The sequence below is a fragment of the Aquila chrysaetos genome, chromosome 3, assembly GCF_900496995.4.
Source record: "Aquila chrysaetos chrysaetos chromosome 3, bAquChr1.4, whole genome shotgun sequence".
In the NCBI taxonomy this organism is placed as follows: Eukaryota; Metazoa; Chordata; class Aves; order Accipitriformes; family Accipitridae; genus Aquila; species Aquila chrysaetos.
The window spans coordinates 7729676-7748432 of record NC_044006.1 but is presented as its reverse complement, the minus strand read 5'-3'; the positions used below and the strand labels follow the sequence as shown (position 1 = coordinate 7748432).

The 18757-nt window shown below is 40.6% G+C and overlaps 1 protein-coding gene across 6 annotated transcripts in view; it reads right to left on the bottom strand.

The window, feature by feature from the left end:
* The window catches only part of BCAS1 (brain enriched myelin associated protein 1), a 57091-nt gene extending 38870 nt beyond the window's left edge, over positions 1-18221 (bottom strand). For 5 of the 6 annotated variants that reach the window (XM_030009868.2, XM_030009869.2, XM_030009873.2 and 2 more), the window contains exons 1-4: positions 18130-18221; positions 12642-12715; positions 12455-12536; positions 2318-2901 (exon numbers count right to left, since the gene is read on the bottom strand). In XM_030009868.2, coding sequence (XP_029865728.1) covers positions 2318-2901; positions 12455-12536; positions 12642-12715; positions 18130-18220 — 831 coding nt within the window. In that variant the 5' untranslated portion in view covers position 18221. The remainder of the gene's footprint in view (positions 1-2317; positions 2902-12454; positions 12537-12641; positions 12716-18129) is intronic. The other variant, XM_030009871.2, reaches the window with a different exon arrangement.
* Between the last annotated feature and the right edge of the window lie 536 nt (positions 18222-18757).

Sequence of the window (18757 nt, the reverse complement as noted above, 5' to 3'; positions counted from 1 at the left end):
AGAGCCACAGCCTTTGTTTTACAAATGGAGTTAAAGTAAGTTTGGCAACATACCAGCAGCATTTAGTTGATATATTTTTCCCAGAAAAGGTCCTTAACTCCACTCCACCCTGAACGTATACTCCTTTTCATATTTGAAGAATGAAAGACAAAAAAATTATAGTCCAGAAATTAAGGGATAAGATTAAAATTTCACTCTCCCCTGTGATACAGTTCTGCCACTCATTTACGCCGAGCAACTTGAACCTGTTTTCCAAGTCCTCAAAGATTTGCAGTGGTACAGCTTTAAGCACACATGTGAAAGACGTACAGGCACTTTTTTTAAACAGGAGACCTGTCCTCAAGCAGGCCCCCAGGCACCACAAAGCTGTTGTGTGGGCTTAGGATCCTGCAGCCACTTATACACACACCAAACAATCTACAGCTGGTGAGGGCCTGGGATTCCCAGGTTATTGCCATTAATGAGGGTCAGGATGTGGATAGGTAAAAGCTGAAGACTGGAACAGAATTCAAGATTAATAAGCAAGCTAGGCATTATTGATATAAAAAAGCTTGATCTGAATGAGCAGTGCTTCTAGTACCTGTTTGAACTGGCACAATAAGATTTAGATCATCTTGTTCCATCCCCTGATGGTTGCTCATTACGAACACTTACTTACTTGAGCTTTGCCAACATCACTATTTGCTACCAGCAAATGTTTAACTGACTTCTGGTTAAAGCTACTTCACATTGTTATTTTATTACAGAGAGTTTCACACTGTACTACTTCAACAGCACAAACTGCAATCTAGAGTGTGAAAGGTCACAATCACAGCAAAATAGGAAATGATGAATTTTGCATTTGATTGTAAAAGTAACAATTCTTGCAAGCCACAGGCAAAACTTACTCTTTGTGTGTATTAGTCAAGAATATCTGCAGGAATTTAGAGTGTTGAAAAGATTCAGTCTTATAAGCTACAAACAGAAGTGCCAGTATGGACTGAATAGATTATTCATTCTGAATTATTCACCCCGTTCTGTTTATGTAGTGAATAACTTGATGTTCTGCTAGGTTGAGACTACAGGTTCTTTAAATGCGCATATATAGCTGTCTGAAGTACTAGCGATGGGTGCCACTTTTGAAGGGCAACAGTCAAAAATGCAGCTGTTTATTCCTAAAAATGAATCTTCAGAAAAATATTACCATTTATAAGTTTATACAACAAATGTGATCTTCAAATTTGAGAAGGCATAAGATAGAGAAGACAAGGTAGAAGAATAGAAATTGAAGAGACTTTTGGGGACAACCTGCAATATTGTCAGTGCAAGCAGTGAGCATTGCGATCTATGTCTAACACTATTCAAAGCATCAGCAGTCATACAGCAGTCTTATTTGTAAGCCTGAACAAGGCCAATAAAAGCAGTTACTATTAAAATGGCATTTACACACAGATTCTGATGAGGGAGCCATGCAACTAGGTTCTCCCTCTTGTTCCTGACATTGGACAGGATTCGAGCTAGATCGTCAATTAGTGTACACTGGCACCTCTCCAGCAGAACTAATAAGAGTTATGCCACTTATCCCTATACAGGGGATGGGCTTTTCAGTAGTTAATTGCCTGAAAATTAATCCTATAATATATTTGCTGATATCAAGCTTTGCAGGAAGTGTAAAATCTAAACTCATGTTTGTTTTCAGCTCTTTTCTTTGATTAGTGTGCTCTCAGATAAGTTACTTCTTATATCGCATTCTCATCCTGTAAAGTCAATTCTAAGGGAACATGTTTCCTTGACTAAAAATTCACAATAGCTAAGAGTGCAAAAATTGCTGCTGCTTATTCCTTATACTAGTATGTAGGGTATGGAACAAGCAGCTACTGCTCAAGTAGTGATTATTTTAAGAATGGCACAAAACATGCTAAAGAACTCCTTTAAAACCATCCAGCGTCAAACTTCAAGCTCCTAAAGCATAACAAACAATTTGACTTTCAGGTATTTTTGCTTTCATATGTAGCTGGCTGCTGTTCATCGTCCTGGCAATTGGAGCATGAACGCAGCTATCTTGCCCAAACCTTTTGTAGAAATACAAATGAATTTAAACTCGATGTCAGATGCCAGCATTTAGTCATGAGGCAGACATCGGAGCGATTACCACTCCACCATGGGTTCTTCTTCCATACCTCCATTCAGCCACCCCTGCGGGGGGTTACCTGCAATAATTTTAAGAGCAACACCGATTCATTCACACAGCCATCATGACATCAAGTTGTCCTGCGCTATTAGTATTCCTAAGAGGTTTCATTAAGAGTGAAATGGATATTCCTACTCAAGCACTTGCCTTCCCCTGCGGGACACTGTTTGATGTGCTCTGTAATCCAGCAGCCTCTTTCGCTGTGATGCACCCGTCAGGAAGGTCTGAAGTCTGCCTTTCCTCCTGGGTATCAATTTGCGTTTTACTCCTTTCCTTTCCCTTCTCCAGTTTGAAGATCCTGTCAAAGAAGGTTACTTGTTTCGGCTTTGAGGCAGCCGCATCCCCTCCCTCAGGTGTCACTGAGGCCGTGAGATCGATGTCACGAAGCGATGCTGCTGCCGGGGCCCGGGTCAGGTTTTTATGCGTGCCTTCCTCCCGCGCAGCTGCCGCGGGAACCTCCACGCTGTCACTTGGTGCTTTGTTCACTCCGGGCGCCTCTGAGCTGACATCAAGTTTCGCCGATCCAACCGATGAATCTGTAGCTGGATCTTCAGTACGCCCTGGTACAGACCATGAAAACGCAAAGACAGAGCGGGATTTAGCAGATGGCAGAGCTCTCCTGGCAGCGCTCCCGAGACTCTGCCCGCCCGCGTCGGGAACGGGGCTCTGCTCCATTGTCTTTGGGGAAGAAACGGCCACATTATCCCGTGCAACACTTGCCTTTGCATCCACTACAAACAGAAGCATAAAACAGTAATTATCCAGCACAGCAAAGAAGTTATATTGGTTGTACAATTAATCATGGTGACCTTGCTCTTTAATAAACTAATTCTGAAATGTGGAACCTCGGGGAGGACCACACAGAGTGCGGCTTGTTTAGAGACCCCGTTGTCTTCTGGTGCTAAATACGAGCTGCTGCTCGTCTATCAGACCTGCCCATCTGATTTTCTTTCCTGTCATTCCTCACTGAAGTTGGTGCAAGTTTTGTGTTCTCCACAGCCCCTCTCAGCTGCTCAGGTAACAGCCCAGGGTTTTGACTACTTAGCCCAGTGGACATGCTGAGGATATTTTACTTTCCAATTAAAACTAAAGAAGTGATATGCAAAAAAAAAAAAAAAAAAAAGAAAAAAATCAATAAAACTTGACAGTTCTATATTAATGTTACACTTTCCTCTGTCAAAGCTAAATGGGAAAAAAGAATGGAAACTGCAAGGGCCGATTTAGTTTCCTGGCTTGCCAAACTCCCCACAGGGCCATGCAGTCATAACTCATTTCATTCATTTTTCCAACACTGTTCCTTGCCTTGCTGCCTACTCTCCATAGTGCAGTTTCTACTTGCACTTCTCCTCTATTGTCTGTAGGTTAGTTTAAACCTGATTTGGATACTTATAAATCACATCCGAGCCAGGCTTCTTATCCTTACGTTTCTGACTCTTTTTACCCACAAACAATATGGGTCTTAATCACATTTCCACCCCCTCAAAATTCTCACAAATGATTCCCCCTTGTGTACACACATGGCCATCACACTTCAGATGTGAAAAAAATCTTTCATCTGAAAAGTATGTTTTATGATTTTATATTACAATGGCCCTTTGATAATACAGCTGAAGTGAAAATCCCTAATGCTGTATATGCAGACAGGAGCAGAAGACTCCTGCTTTACAGGAGACAAAAGAAAAAAAAAAAATCTTTCTTGTATCTGTTCTGTGGATGGGAGACTGAATCACAGATTATGTGGTATGAAACCCCAGTAAACAAGAGGAGGCTTGTCAAGAGGTAAACCTTACAGCTCTCCCTCAGCTTGAGCTTCTCTTCCCTACTTTGACTAGAATATATATCTGATTTCCCTGTCAATCATAGCCACAGACTTCAAGGATGCATTTAGATCTACGTAATTATAACTGTGAAAAACCGACAGTCTCAAACTGACTTGCTAAATTAGAATTTTAAAATTGTCAGGTTCAGTGCAAAATTGAAATTATTTCAAATGATAATTGTAATAGTCTAGTCAATATTATGCCCTTCACATTTTACATTAACAGAAATAAAACCCCAGACACCAACAAAACCTGACTAAAACGTCTGTCTTCCACAGTACAGATCTTCAGTGTTCAGTTTCATTTTTTAAATTCCTTTTTAAGATAAGGAAAGCAGAACATTTCAGATCCCAGCTTGCAAAACTACCCCTTAGCTTTTCACAGCAAAATTACCCCAACTTTCCACCATCCCCCTCCAAGCACTTTGCATAACACACAAGCATCAGCAGGCACTGCGGAACACGTGCCCGTATCCCTTTGATAAAGGCTGTGGTGGCAGGATTCACAACTGCGGCCAGCATTTTACCGGCTGCCAGGGAGCTGGCTCCTAACTTCTTTACTTCTAGCATTTTTAATCTGACATTTGCTTTCTTATTGTGTTTTGGGCCTATGCAAGCATGCAGAGCACCTCAGTACAACCTGTTCTGTCCAAGTAAATAGATTTTCACTTTTGCGTGTACTCTAATAGAGAAAATTTCTATCCCTGGATTCCCTCTGTTACTATTCACGTAAGAAAATAACTCACACTGGCAAGAATCCTTTGCCAGTAATATTCTTCTGCAATATTTCAAAAGCACCTATTTCAACTTACTGACATGCAAAAAAAAGGCACAAATAACTAGCTACTCAACCACCTATTCAGCTATTCAGTCAGGGCCACTAAGTAACAGTTACTTTCCTAAGCCTCCTGTAGTACTATATGAAAAAGTACTGAAGCACTAACTTCTAATTATAGTTGGAAACTTGGGAAGGAAGCAAAAATCAAACCCTTCCCCAGCTAAAGAAAGCAGAAACAATATCCATCGGAAAATAATTGTAACAGATGCTGAACTTCTGCTTTATGTAACAGATAAAAAATGAAACACAGCAAAACTGTCTTTAGTATAAAAATAGGAATATAAGCTCATCATTAAGAAAACCAACCAAACAAAAAGTAGCTCATGAACCGATCAAGCTCCTTTTATCTCTAATTATCATGGAAGGAATGAAAGACCTGGAAAATATCACTGGCATGAGCTCTGCAGCGTCTCTTGTGTCAAAACAGTTCAAACTGTTTTGGGGAAAGTCTGCTCAGACACCAGGCAAAGCAGATCCCACCACCAGAGAGGAGACACTACAGTGGTGGGCTGAACAGAAGAGTTTGACTCATGCCATATTCACAGCAAACTGTGAAGGAGAAAGGATTTGAAATTGCAGGATTTGGATGAAAAGTGCCTGATATTTTTGGTTTTAGAGAGACACAGAAGTGCCATTCTTTCCAAAGTTATGCCACAATCCAGAGGCAGAATTAGGAATAGAAGCAAAACCTACCAAATTCTAGGCCAGGTCTGCAAGTAGATCAAAGCTGCTCACTCTGAATGAGATTAATAACTGCTCTGAAACTAAAATCAATATACAATTTACAGCACTGCTGTGAGGTTGCATTCCATACTACTACTACACAGGCATTTTCCTTTCAAGTATTTAACAAAAGACAGTCACACTACAGAAGATTTGTCCTTCCTTCCCCTTCACTTCGTCAGGATATGTTAAAAAGGCAATACTATAGATGCACAAAGTCCCTCTTCTGTAAGAGCACACTCAAAATAAGGACATTTTTTCTGAAATTTGCTAGATAAGGCAGACATTTTTTCCTTGACTTATTAAAAAAACTGTACAGATAAGAGTAATGGTTAGTGCAATGTTATGTCAATGCCATTTCCCTGCTCAGAATTGCTGACAGACTTTCTCCCCTTTCCTTTTGTATCCTTGACTTTAGCATTTTAGGCACTTCCATAGGCTGAGAATGAAGAACAACACTGTTTGCTGACACAGACTGGGACCAAGTCTGCAGAATTAGCACTGAATTTTAAAAAGCAAGTGCTTAGATTTTACTAGACAGAGCCAGCAAATAAAATATTGTAATGGAGAAAGCTTTAAGGTGAGCACAGGCCATGTGAGCTGCAAAATGGACCATACAGGTATGGAATTATTTCTCTTCATTATGGGAGCTAATGTAGCCAGAAGCCCATGGGCAGGCAGCAGAGCTCAGAAAGCATCGGTGTAGAGTGCCTGCAGCAAAGCACCTATTTCACACGTGTTTGGGACCAAGACGCAGCACTCGGAGGGAATGGCAGATGCAGGCAGGAATCCTGAAGACGCTACTGACATGAAAGGAAGTTCAGAGCCACCAGTCTGACATAAAGGAAAAGGCTGCCCGAGCTTTCGTCAGCTGATTTGCTTTTGCTAATCAGTGGGAATACAAGCAGACTTCAGCCTGGTGCACATAACAGATGGCAGCCAAATTCCCTCAAGTGGGACCAAAAGCAATTCTGTCCAGCACTTCCAGATTGCCTTCCCTCCTCCTTCACTATAACCCGATTTTCTCTGAAGCTTAGTTTGCTCTTTTTATTCCTGGCAGCAGCCTAAGCTACATACTAGGTAGGCGTCTATTTTTGATGCTCAGTTTGCCCAAGTTAAATCCTTCAAATGCTTTCTTGAAACATGCTCCTTTTCCTTAGCCTTTGATTGCTAGTCTGGTTTCAGCAGTTATATGCACCCTCATGGCTAATACTTACACATAGGGAACATATAAAATAAGGTCCTGTGATGTCTTACATTGGCAGCTTCTCACCTCCTGCTATTTATCCTACTGACTCTTTCATAGTGCAAGTAATTTTTAGCTGTTGAATGAGGAACAACTTGAATTGGCAAGGTCTTCAGCATAGATATCTCCTCCTGCAGGCCACTAGCATGTGAACATGCCATAAAATAAATGCTAGGAGAAAATGTTTTCTGATGATGTTGCTTTTGACAATAAAAAAAAACCTGATTTTTTTTTTTTCTTAAACTGAACAAGCCATTAGCTACAAATACAGTTTTAGTATCTTTGACTATTTTGAATAGAAGCCAGTTACAAACAGATATTTTGCTTAGCAATGTATTTATAGTACCACAGCATTATCTTGTTCCCTGGCGTTCAGATAATCATGGAGACAGTGGATTTTAATAGCCAGGAAGGAACCATTATGGGCTACAAGGCAACATTTGGCACTAAAGTCCATCAGTGTAGGCCAACACAATGGATTATAATAGCCCTGAATGAATTACTGTAGCAAATACTAGGCTTAAAAATCTAAATACCTAGAAAACTAGCTTTTTGTTGCTAATTTACATTTCTGACATATTTTTACAGATATTGTGTAGGTTAATTTTTTCCTTCTGTTATTTAGAACTGAGTTGGTATCATAATGCTACAGTAGATGTAGAATTTTCAGATCTCCCAAGTATACCTTGTGTTTGTGCGGGAGACCCCAAAAAACTGTTGTGACAAGTCTGAGTTTTCAGGAGCATTAAAGAATTCCAAAATAAGACAATTTCCCCCTTTCTTATGAAAAAAGATACTAAAATTATTTTGCAATCTTGCTCAACTATCCCATGCAAATAAAGTTGCCAGTACATTTATGTTCTAAGAATAATTTTCTTTCACTGTTAACTAGCATTGTTGTTTACCCAACAGATTTACTGGAATTAATGAAAATAGAGGGAGAGAAGCTAGCAGCAAGAATAGTAATGATCATTCTTTAAAAAAAAAAACCAAAACAAACCAAAACTAAAATGCCTCGTGTTTCACACCTTACAGGCACACAGAGTTATTGCAATACACCCTTTCTGTTAGATACTGGCTAGTAGCAGATTTTGCTGAATCAGATTTATTCTCTGGAATAAAGGAGTTGCATCTTAACTGAACTTTTCTTCCTTGTGTAATATTTCTTTTTATGAGCAGGTCATTGTTTTCATCTGCATGTAATTGCCACCCAAATACAAACAATTTTTTTGCCCATTTTGTCCTCTTGATACATTTCTGCTCTATGTAGTGCAAATCTCAGACATATATAGCTTTTAGTTCTGGCCTTCTTCCCCGTACCTGTTGTCTGCCAAGTACTTATATTAGTTAAAGTTCAAAAAGGCCAACACAAAACATTAGGAAAAGTCAGGATCAAATATGCTATACTTTTGCTTGCAAAGCAACATGTCATGAAGTAGCAGTAAGGGCACCACTACTATTTAAATGGCATTACAGGAAGAGAAGATGGATGCTGGCGCTCAGTGCAATATCTGCAGCCCTGATAATCACTAGGAGCAGGAAAGGCAAGTTATGGAAAGAATCCCTAAGTCCACACATCTGTCAGCCTGTTTGAGCAGAAGCAGCAAATGTAGGGAACCAGTCGCCAATCTGCTCACCCAGATGTGAAGCAGATGGTGACGGGGCTCTTCCAAATAACATTACTTCCTTTGGTCATATTAAGTTAACTCTCTGGATTCTTTTTTTCATTATATTGGCAGATATAGATTTCATAGACTCATTTATCAACTATACCATTTAATGCACAGCACATGGTCAGATCACTGGCAATCACAGAAATGCAAACTAACAGGACAAAGACCACAAACATATATCTAACACTATTAATAAAATCCTCTTGCTTTACTTGCCTTTTTTGCAGCTCTTTTGTCTTCTCCAGAAGTGCTCACTTTATGACCATAAAATAGATTACAATACTATTTCTTGCATTATTTCATTTTAGAAATACTATCAACTGCATTTTCTATAGGAGCAACTTCTATGTCCAAACAGCACTTGCACTTTTATTTCAGCAAGACCTTGATTACATTACACAAGCCAGGGAGATTTCAGTGGTATCTAAGTAGTTAATGATTTTAACTGCTTTTTAAACATTAATAAAGTTAAAATATAAGTAATATCACACAAGACAGTTCAATTTTTCAACTTGCTACTTAAACTGATTTAGTAATTGCATTAATTAGGTAATCCACTTAAGTAAAACAATGCCATATGCTTCATTTTATATATTAAGAGTAAAATGTACACTTATTTTCTAGGTCTTCAGACAGTGTAAATCATCTGGCTTTTATTTACTTCCCAGAAATCTGTTGGTTTACACCAGCAGAAACACACAGCTACAGGCTTTTATTTTCTAGTAGGCAACTGTTTAAACTGACTTATTATAGCTTGATGGCATTAGGAAATTAGCCATGGAACAGAGATTCTAAACTGTAATCAGTAACATCTGCATATTGCCATACCAGTCTTTGCTTATTTTTGTCTAAGCTTAGACTTTTTTCAACTGGATGTAACAGGCTGAGGGGGTTCTTTTAACAATGAATAATAAAATAATATTTTCTTTCCTCACAGAGATTGGATAAAATTGTTGGGTTTAATTGTATTCTGAAAACAGAAAGAAACCCAATGCAAGGAAAACACTGGTAAAATTAATGTGGCTGAATCTGCAAAGATGTGAGCTGAAGCACCACTGCTCCAAATGAGTGATGCAGAAAAAGGCTCCAAAGCCAACAAGAGGTGGAAGGAGAAATTAATGAGGTGCTGAAAGTTGAGAAGAGACACACACATCTGTGGATGAGAGCAATTACCCATGAATATTGGGAGATAACTTTTCAAAACTACTTGGAGATAAATTTTTAATGCTCAGGCCATGTAGTTCACTCCAGATTTTCAAGATGTCAGCACTGGAAGCAGGGCTCAGGTGCTGACAGGCATCTTTCCGTGGGGAGCCCAGCGTCCAGCCTGCCACTGGTATGATCACTCCAAAACTTGGTTGCTGTCCTGCTATGACCACCACCCAAATAGGTCTGAAATGGGATGTCCTTACTGAGTAGCGATTTACCCATTCCCCCACCAACTATGCAATTTCTACGCTAACACCCACAGTTTATACCTAATAGGGGCATATCGATTTTATTTCATTAGTGTACAGAGAAAGAGAAGCAAGTTGTCATCACCCCCCATGCTCTAGTTGCCCTGGCAGTAGTCGAGTTATATCTAATATATCCTATAACAGTAACAGGAAAGAGGTGGTCAGGATTACAACATCAGTCTTGTGACACAATTTGAATAAATTCTGGTAAATAGGACTGACCTCTTGGTAATAACGTCAGCCATGCTGCATCCCCAGCTGTCACTTATCTATATAAACTACTGTGTTATAACCCAAGTTCTCTGGAATTCAAACACAGGCAGTTGACACAGTTAAATTTTGTTTACAAAGATCTCACTGCAGATTAGACATGCTCTGCTCTCTTCAAGAGAGTCTACTACCTCTAAAATGAGGGCAAGGTAGGTTTCTCTATATGAAAGGTACCACTAAGGCCCAGCTCAGGATCAGAAGTGGCATTTCACTGCAAAACCTCAGGTCCAGATACAATTATGTTGTAACAACCTCACAGCAGGTATAATGCCTACCGCCTTACGGTAGGTTTCACAGCCAGTCACTTTTTCTAAATGACAAACAGGACAGAAAAAATATCCCTACACATATTTCATTGGTAACAAATAATTGTTTGGTATCTTTGAAGTCAAAGCAATGCACCTACTCAAGAACGCAGGACCAGATATCAGAGAACAAGATGGAAATGTTTAGATGAACAAAAACATGCTCACATTTATCTTATCATTTGTTGAAATTGCTACTGAAAGTATCAGAAATATGGCTTCACAAAAAAACGCAGAGGTGGTTCCTAAGATTTTTACAATCTTGTGGATGAGAACATGTAGCTAGGACCTGGATTTTATTTTAAATTTTATTTCCTTTTTTTGTAACCAGCTTGCAAAGAATTTTGTAAAGTTTTCTTTTATTAAAGTTAAACTGTTCAAAACACCCCCAGAAGGCCACATGCATGCAGAATGTTTCAAAAGAATGTCTTTTATTGCAGTCACTAAAATAAGTCCCCCCAAACCAGCTTCCTACTCCCTTCTTTTTCTCTTTTTCAACTTAATACAATATTACTCTGTGCTTTAAATAATTTATACTAATACATTTCTTTTGGGCTTGCATGATTCCATCACCCTTTCCTACACTCGATATGGTAACAACCTGGGGCACTTGGTAAGCACCCCTTAGAGTCATGTAGGTAAAATGCCAGATCAGCAGGGTGAACTCCTGTTGTGCCAGCCTCAGGTATCCCTTGAAACACCTTCCTCAAGCTCCTTACAAAACTTAAATCAAGTGAGACGCATTGAGCTCAATGGTAAGCGGCTCAGCGTTACCTAGAGCAATACAGTAGTCATTTTGCTGGCCCATTACTGTCTTAGCTCCTCTATCCATCCCAAGCTACTCCTTCTCTGCAAAGCTTTGTACTGTTCTAGCCTGCCTATCTTCAGGCATCACTATTAGGCAATTTGGGGATAGACCCTTAAGTCTAGGGCACATTGTTGATTTCTTTTATAAATTGAAAATTATAGGGGCTCTCCATATAAACAGCCCACTTTCTGTAGAGTGCCAGAGTTGTGCCCACTGTGACCGGAGAATGGGTTTGGCAAAGTAAAGCAGCCTGATCAACAGCACAAACATTTGCTTCACAAAGGTTATTTTTCCACAGTAGTTGGGGAATATTTTAAAGCTCAACAAATTCAGTTTCTAGCCTACATAAGTTTACTTTTTTCAATGCATTCAGTCCTCCCCGCCCCGTCTTTTTTTTTTATAGTCTCCTATACTGGCTCCAGACTATCAGTTTCCCCACCAGTAGATATTTCAATCTGGCATCTGAGCACAACATCATCACCTGGTAACTCCTGGCTAGCTGCAGGGATGCCATGACATTAAAGACAACTTGCTCTCCCTTCCAACACATGAACTGCTCTCTTACTCCAGTCTGCAAACCAGCATTTCATTGTGTCCCCCACAAACACAAAACCTCACTAAGCGGCCACTGATCATGGCATCGGTGCCATTGCTACATCGAGCCCCTTTCAAGAGCTCCAATTTGTGCTCCTTGCAGCAACAATTCCTCCAAGGCTTGTTGGAGGCACTATTTCCACCAGAGCCCAGGCAGATGTAGTTTATCACAGGACACCCTGAGGTCTGTGAAACAACCTGAAAGGGACCAGTGCCAAACCACTCCTGCCCTGTAAAACTTCATGCTAACCAAAATCTTCAGTCCATAAAACCACTTTTTGTGGACCAGATGCAGAACAAAATTCTTAGAACAGTTAAACAAACAGCTTCCAAGGTACTTTGAAAATGTTTTCCTATTTTACTTTTTGTTATCTTTAAACTTTCAAGCATCTGAAAAGCCACATCTACTGATTCACAAGTAAGAGTTGAAACATGAGTTCATCTTAATTTGAGACCATGCACCAATATTTATTGTTGCTCTACTATAAACCTCTCTCTGCCTGTCTGGTGGCAAAAGAAGTGCAAATACGCCACCCTTTCCCAGTACATACCTTCACCATTCATTGCAGGAGAATGAGTCTGAACAAATGCTGCAGATCCATTTTTAATATTGTCAGGAGATTCAGATAGAGCCTGAAATAGCAAATAATACAGTTCTTAGGACCAAGTACATCATGGGATTTAAAAATTGCAATATGCAATAGCCAGGGAAGGTGAGAGTGGGCAGTTCTTGCTTACCTGATAGCTCTTTACCGTGCACATATTGTCTTCTTCAGCTTCCTCTGGGACACTCATTGTATTCCCCATAGTCACTGTAAAATGGAGAGGAAAAAAAAAAACCAAACCCCAAATAGCCCCTTCTTTCTCATTAATATGACTTTACCACCTAATTCAAATTAAGAAACAGCCAATGGTGACAGACTTTGACAGGCTGTTTAAATTCCTAATGAACCCCAGCTCCTTTCCCAAAGGCACCTGCCCTAGTCATCAGTCTGCACCAACCAGTCTTCCTCAAACCCAGTTAAGCACAGGGGCTCACACCTGCTCACTAAAAACGGTACAAGCTAACAAACTTTTCTTGTTTGTTGAGGAAAACTGGATGCAGTCACACCTGCAGCATTTGTTAGGACTCGGTAGATAATAAGATGGAGTTAGCAGCAGAATAAAGAGAAGATGACCAAAACATATGAATAAATTACAGCAGCTTGGTGGGGGTTTATATTTTTGCTTGGGTTTCATTAAAAAAAAAAAAAAAAAGAAGAGAAAAAAGAGGCAGCATGTAAAGATATCATGCATGTAAACTCTGAAAAATTAGGCCCTCTATGTCCTGCAGTTATGTATAACAAAACCTCTGGGGAAAATTCTCACCTGTGACTGTGGAAGTATTTGGCTTGCTCTAGACAGCTTTGCCAGTCAACTGCAGCTCACAGAAGTAACCGAGCTACATTTCCTTGGCTGGTTCAAGCACTGCCAAGACTGTAACTGCAGCAAGTCAGAGACAACATGAACCAGCCACCACAGCGTTCGTCTGTGGTCCTAGATGTGTTTTTTGAGCATCTTGTGTTGCCACAGGTGCAACACTACTGATACCTGAACTATTTAGTTTAAAATGGCTTTCTTATGTTCATACCTACTGGAGTCACGGCTCTCACTACAATACAGGTATAATCTTAGCTAGTTAATGACTATTAGTCTATAGATAATTCAACACTTAGTGAAACTGTTCTGATTTCTTTAAACTTTGGTTCAGGAGCAATGTATTTGATTAAATTTTAGCCTTTTTGCTATGTACAAGTACACACAAACCTGTTGGGGTTTTTTTGTTCTGTTTTTTTCTTTTCTTTTCCTCTTAATTTACAATACATTTATGTACCCTCTGAGCTTGCTAGGCTTTAGGACTATAAATTCTTTGTGGCCTGTCCTGGTTTTGGCTGGGAGAGTTAATCTTCTTCCTAGTAGCTGGTATGGTGTTATTTTTGGATTTAGTATGAGAATAATGTTGATAACACACTGATGTTTTCAGGTGTTGCCAAGTAGTGTTTATACTAAGTCAAGGATTTTTCAGCTTCTCATGCCCAGCCAGCAAGAAGGCTGGAGGGGCACAAGGAGTTGGGAGGGGACACAGCCAGGGCAGCTGACCCAAACTGGCCAAAGGTATACTCCATACCATGGGATGTCATGCCCAGTATATAAACTGGGGGGACTTGGCTGGCAGGGGACAGATTGCTGCTGGGGAACTAACTGGGCATCAATTGGTGAGTGGTGAACAATTGCATTGTGCATCACTTATTTTGTATATTCCTATTATTATTATTATTGCCATTTTATTTTTGGTATTATTATTATTTTCTTCCTTTCTGTCCTATTAAACTGTTCCTATCTCAACCCACGAGTTTTACTTTTTTCCCCGATTCTCTCCCCCATCCCGCTGGGTGGGGGGGAAGTGAGCGAGCGGCTGTGTGGTGCTCAGTTGCTGGCTGGGGTTAGACCACGACAAGACCAAACACACTCCCCGCAACATGGTTGAAGGGCAAATCAGACTGAAGTCAAGAGGAAGGTTCCTATTGACTTTGGCTCAGGATATATATGTATATATGCTGTTAAAGCTACACAAATAAACAATAAGGAGAAACTATTCTAAGGCACACCTGGAAGGAGTAAGGTCTCCAAAGAGAGGAAGGCAGAGGGCTGGAGCCAGCTCCAGCCTCAGTGCTCTTTCTGTTGGATGTCCTGCACAGCCACCACGGGTACCAAGTGCTCTTCTGTTTTATTATTGCTCTGGTTTATGCCTGTATGAATCAGTGAAGGCGCTGAGGCATGGATGAGATCAACTTCTTTAGCGTTTTAATTAAACAACCCTTGGCAATTGGAGAAAAGAAGGAAAAGAGTAGTTTTGCTAAATCTTGCTCACTAGAATTTGAATGCAAGAACTGGGAGCAGCTCTCCTTTCAGCCCACAGCCCCAGGTGTCTGCTTCCAGTTACTATTTACAGAGCTCAAGCTGGTTGTGGTTTTTTCCTAACCTCAATCTACAAACCTTTGCTTTACAGGGATGGTCCAGATCTGGCTCCTATTTTATGCTGCAGCTAAGCTGGGCCTCCCTCCGGAGATGGTTATTGTTCTCTGCGAAGTGCCTAATGCCACGCTGAACGGCCCCCACTGATGCTGAAACATGAACTGCAGTGGTGTGCTGCTGAGAATGGCTGCATAAATAGTGGCTGTAGGACTGAGCCTTGATTTCAGAGTGCAGAGTTATTTCACAGGGTTTTTATCTTCTCAGCTGATATTTCCACTATAAATCAGAACTTCTGATTTATGGTGGAAAACAGCCAACATTTCCCCATGGATGTACAATGGCCTCTTGTCCTTGCTATGTAGTTCTGTTTCCTAGCAACTTTAAGCATTATCCTATCGGAAGAGAAGAAAACAAGATTCAAATCCTACTGCTTAGTCTCGATGGTAAATTTAGTATCTGGTTGAATCTGGAGGATTTACTTTTGTTTTCCATTCACAAGGCCGCCTGGTTTATGCCAGGAGACAACTTAAGCAGAGGATGGAGTATTTGCAGGTTACGTGCTTCCTTTTTCACATGTGCTGTCAAATCAGTACATATCTACGGGGAGTGAGAGAAACAAATTCCTTTTTTTTATTTATTTATTTTGACAATGATTTGTAGCTTGATTCTCAATTGCTCCAGTTTCCTGTTGATGCAACTCTACTCACGTCAGGTGAGTTATCTTTAACTGATACAGAGCAGAGATCACAGGCTCTGGTCTCTGGCATATGTTGCTCGAGGAGAGATTACCCATTCTCTACAGTGAAGTTTATAATTCTCACTGAAATAAAACACACACAGTGGTCATGTGGAATTTTTAAAGATTTTCACTCACCAGAACCCTCTCTCGCATAGAAAGCTGGACAAGACTTGGAGGCTATTTTTGCTAAAAATGGGACAAACTTGCTACATAACCCTCTGGGGAATATGATCCCAAAACGCCAAATGCAGTTCTCCGCCATGCACATATATAATATGTCTTCAGACTTTTTCCTTCCTCGCAACAGTAATTGATTATTGTATTGCACTGAGTTTTACACTGTATGAGCGGTATTACAACTGCACATTTGGCATGCTCTGGGGCAAAGTGGCTACTGAAGAAAGGTGACAAGTCTGTGGCCATTCCTCTGGGTACAGAGCTCAGTCAACAGCACAGTCTCACAGTCCTGGCCCAGGTCCTTCAGTAAAATTAGGAAGATAGGTATGTATGTGTGCTTCTGCCCTATTTTAAAGAAAAAATGAAAGGTCACTGCCACCTATAGACAAAACTGAGTATCAGCAGAAGTGATAATACACACATACAAAATGGTATCACATTGGCAGAGTTTCAAGTTGCCAAGCAAGTAATGTCACAGCTATTCGTTGCTGCCATTGCATCTAGAAATTGCTGCCGTAAAGACTATTGCACCTGATTGCACTCGTATGTGGCTCTAGAGCCACATAAATGAGCTACTCCAATTCTGTCATTTACATAAAATGGTTACTTTTTTCCCAAAGTGTTCAGGCCTCTAGTTTATATGAACAAATCCATTTTTCTCTCATTTAAAACACCTTCTGTTGAAGCTAAAATTCCTAAATGTGGAGCCAGAGAGGTTTTCTGAAAAATAAGGGGCTCCCACAAAACTCTCATTTGGTGTCTTTTTTCACCAATGAGTTTACGAAGACCACCATTTTGAACGTGGGCTGCCAAAAGCTAAGCACCAAGCCCCATCTTGGCACCCAGCTAAAATCCTCACAAGCAAACAGATTTGTAAAAGATGCTGAGGACTCCCAGTGCGCAGTGACTTGCCTGAGAACTGCGAGTCTTGGGGAACTCTCAGGATTTGGCCACAGGCTTGTTTCTAGTGGGCAGAATCAGACATTGTCAATCACTGAGGACCTCTGTCCAGCTGGGAACCCTACGCTATCTCTTGGGATGTTGACTTCGAGTCTCCATTGGGTGGTTTTCGTTTGTCTCGGTTATTAATCATGGTTATTTATTAGTGGTACAATCACCAGGCAGGAGCTATTTGTATCCTTCGTTCTATGTCTGAAAAGCACAAAGCTGGTCTCTGTAGTAAGCTGTGAGTATGGAGCAAACCTCCACTAGACCTGGGAGCTGTTGTTGGCAAGATGTCTATTTTATGAGAGGAGATTTGACAACATTTACAGAGACAAGACAATTTTCAGAGATTGAGAGAGGAAAAGAGATGATCCTGATGCAAGACCTTTTTTCAAAATGAGAAGAAAACCCTTAGAAGTTGAGAGGAACGGGGAGTAAACTCATTCTCATCCTTAGGCTTCCTTTCTAGATACAGGTTTTTTTGTTAAGTTTGAAGCATATTATCCCTGCAGGGGGGCTCATTTAGACCAGCTGGAATGCAGCCCGACTGGTTTAAAAAGGAACATGAACTACCAGCCTCCAGATCAGACACAGCTCTGAAACAGTTCCTTTCCCAAATTATGCTCCACTGCTTCTATTGTAATACAGAAAAGAATCCAAAAGAAAAATTGTATTTTTTAGATTTTTTTTTTAACTTTAGATGAACTGTAGCGTGCCCCGAGCATGAGCTCAAGGCTTGGTAAAATTCTCCTTTTTCTCTCACTCTCAAAAACAATTGTTTTGGTCCTGGCAGAGTGGTAAAACCTTTGAAAACTATGAGAGAAAATGATGACAAAATCCGTGACCTACTGTGTACTCTGGCTAAAGCCAGATAAGCCTGACCTTTCTAATGTACTGACCAACCTAGAATATTACAATCGCCTGTGTCACAGTGTCTATTAATAAAAAAAGTACACAATTAATTCTTCACTAAAACTTGCCATATGTTGTACTTAAATGTCAGAAAAAAAATCAACTTTGCTTAGTTCTCTTTGCATCTCATTTCATTATAGATATGTCTACTCTGCAGGTGTCGGCGAAAGACTTAAATAAACTTGTGTATATTCCAGAGGCAGAGGAAGGACCTAGGGTGCGTTAATTCATGCAAAAAGCAGCCTCCATTATGGCCGCAGGGCAAGGACTGGATCCTCAGCTCTTTAGACTGTCCCTGCCCTTTCTCCTGCTTCTCGGAAAACAGGTGAACATGGGCACGTGTCAGTGTCCAGCTAGAAAAGCAGAAGCTCCTGCTCTGATTCATTTGCAGACAAGGAAGGACTAGCAATAGGACAGAGTCTTAGAAAGTCTCCTTACCTTCCTTCAGTGCAGCTCTCAATTGCTCTCCTGCAGAAAAAAGATAACTCAGACACGTGTTGGGTATGATGAAACCAGGGGACAAATGCATCTGAGCATCGTCAGTGGCTAAGGAGGAGAAGCGGACACGCAATAGACAGCAGCGAAGGGACAGGGAAAGGAAAGATTGAGATGACTCACCTAGAGCAAACAAGGAACACCCAAGAACAATATGAATAGCAACCTGGCAGCTGCCCCTGCATCCAGGACATGCAGAATTACAGTCCTTAAGGGTCTAGGGGCAGTTTTTAATACAATTCTTTCAGCCACTCTGCATTGTAGCCAAATGGGAAAAGGAAAATAGTTCAAACATTCACACCATGGGCTTTCAGGGAGGGAACAGTTCAACAGTGCCACAGAGGTGAACAATCCCAACCTGGCTGGTAGAAACGCTCTGTCAGAAAGTCGATCTTTTTGTTCTTCTGTTCTTTTGCAGAAAAACCCGGTGCAGAGAAAGGGAAAATTTATACTAGGCACTTTAAAGCCCAGACAAAATAAGCGAAGCACTTGCAGGAGCTCCCAAGATTATTTAGCACAAGAGCGCATGCAGGACTCTGCTCAAGCGTGGGACAGAAGTGGCAGCAGAAGA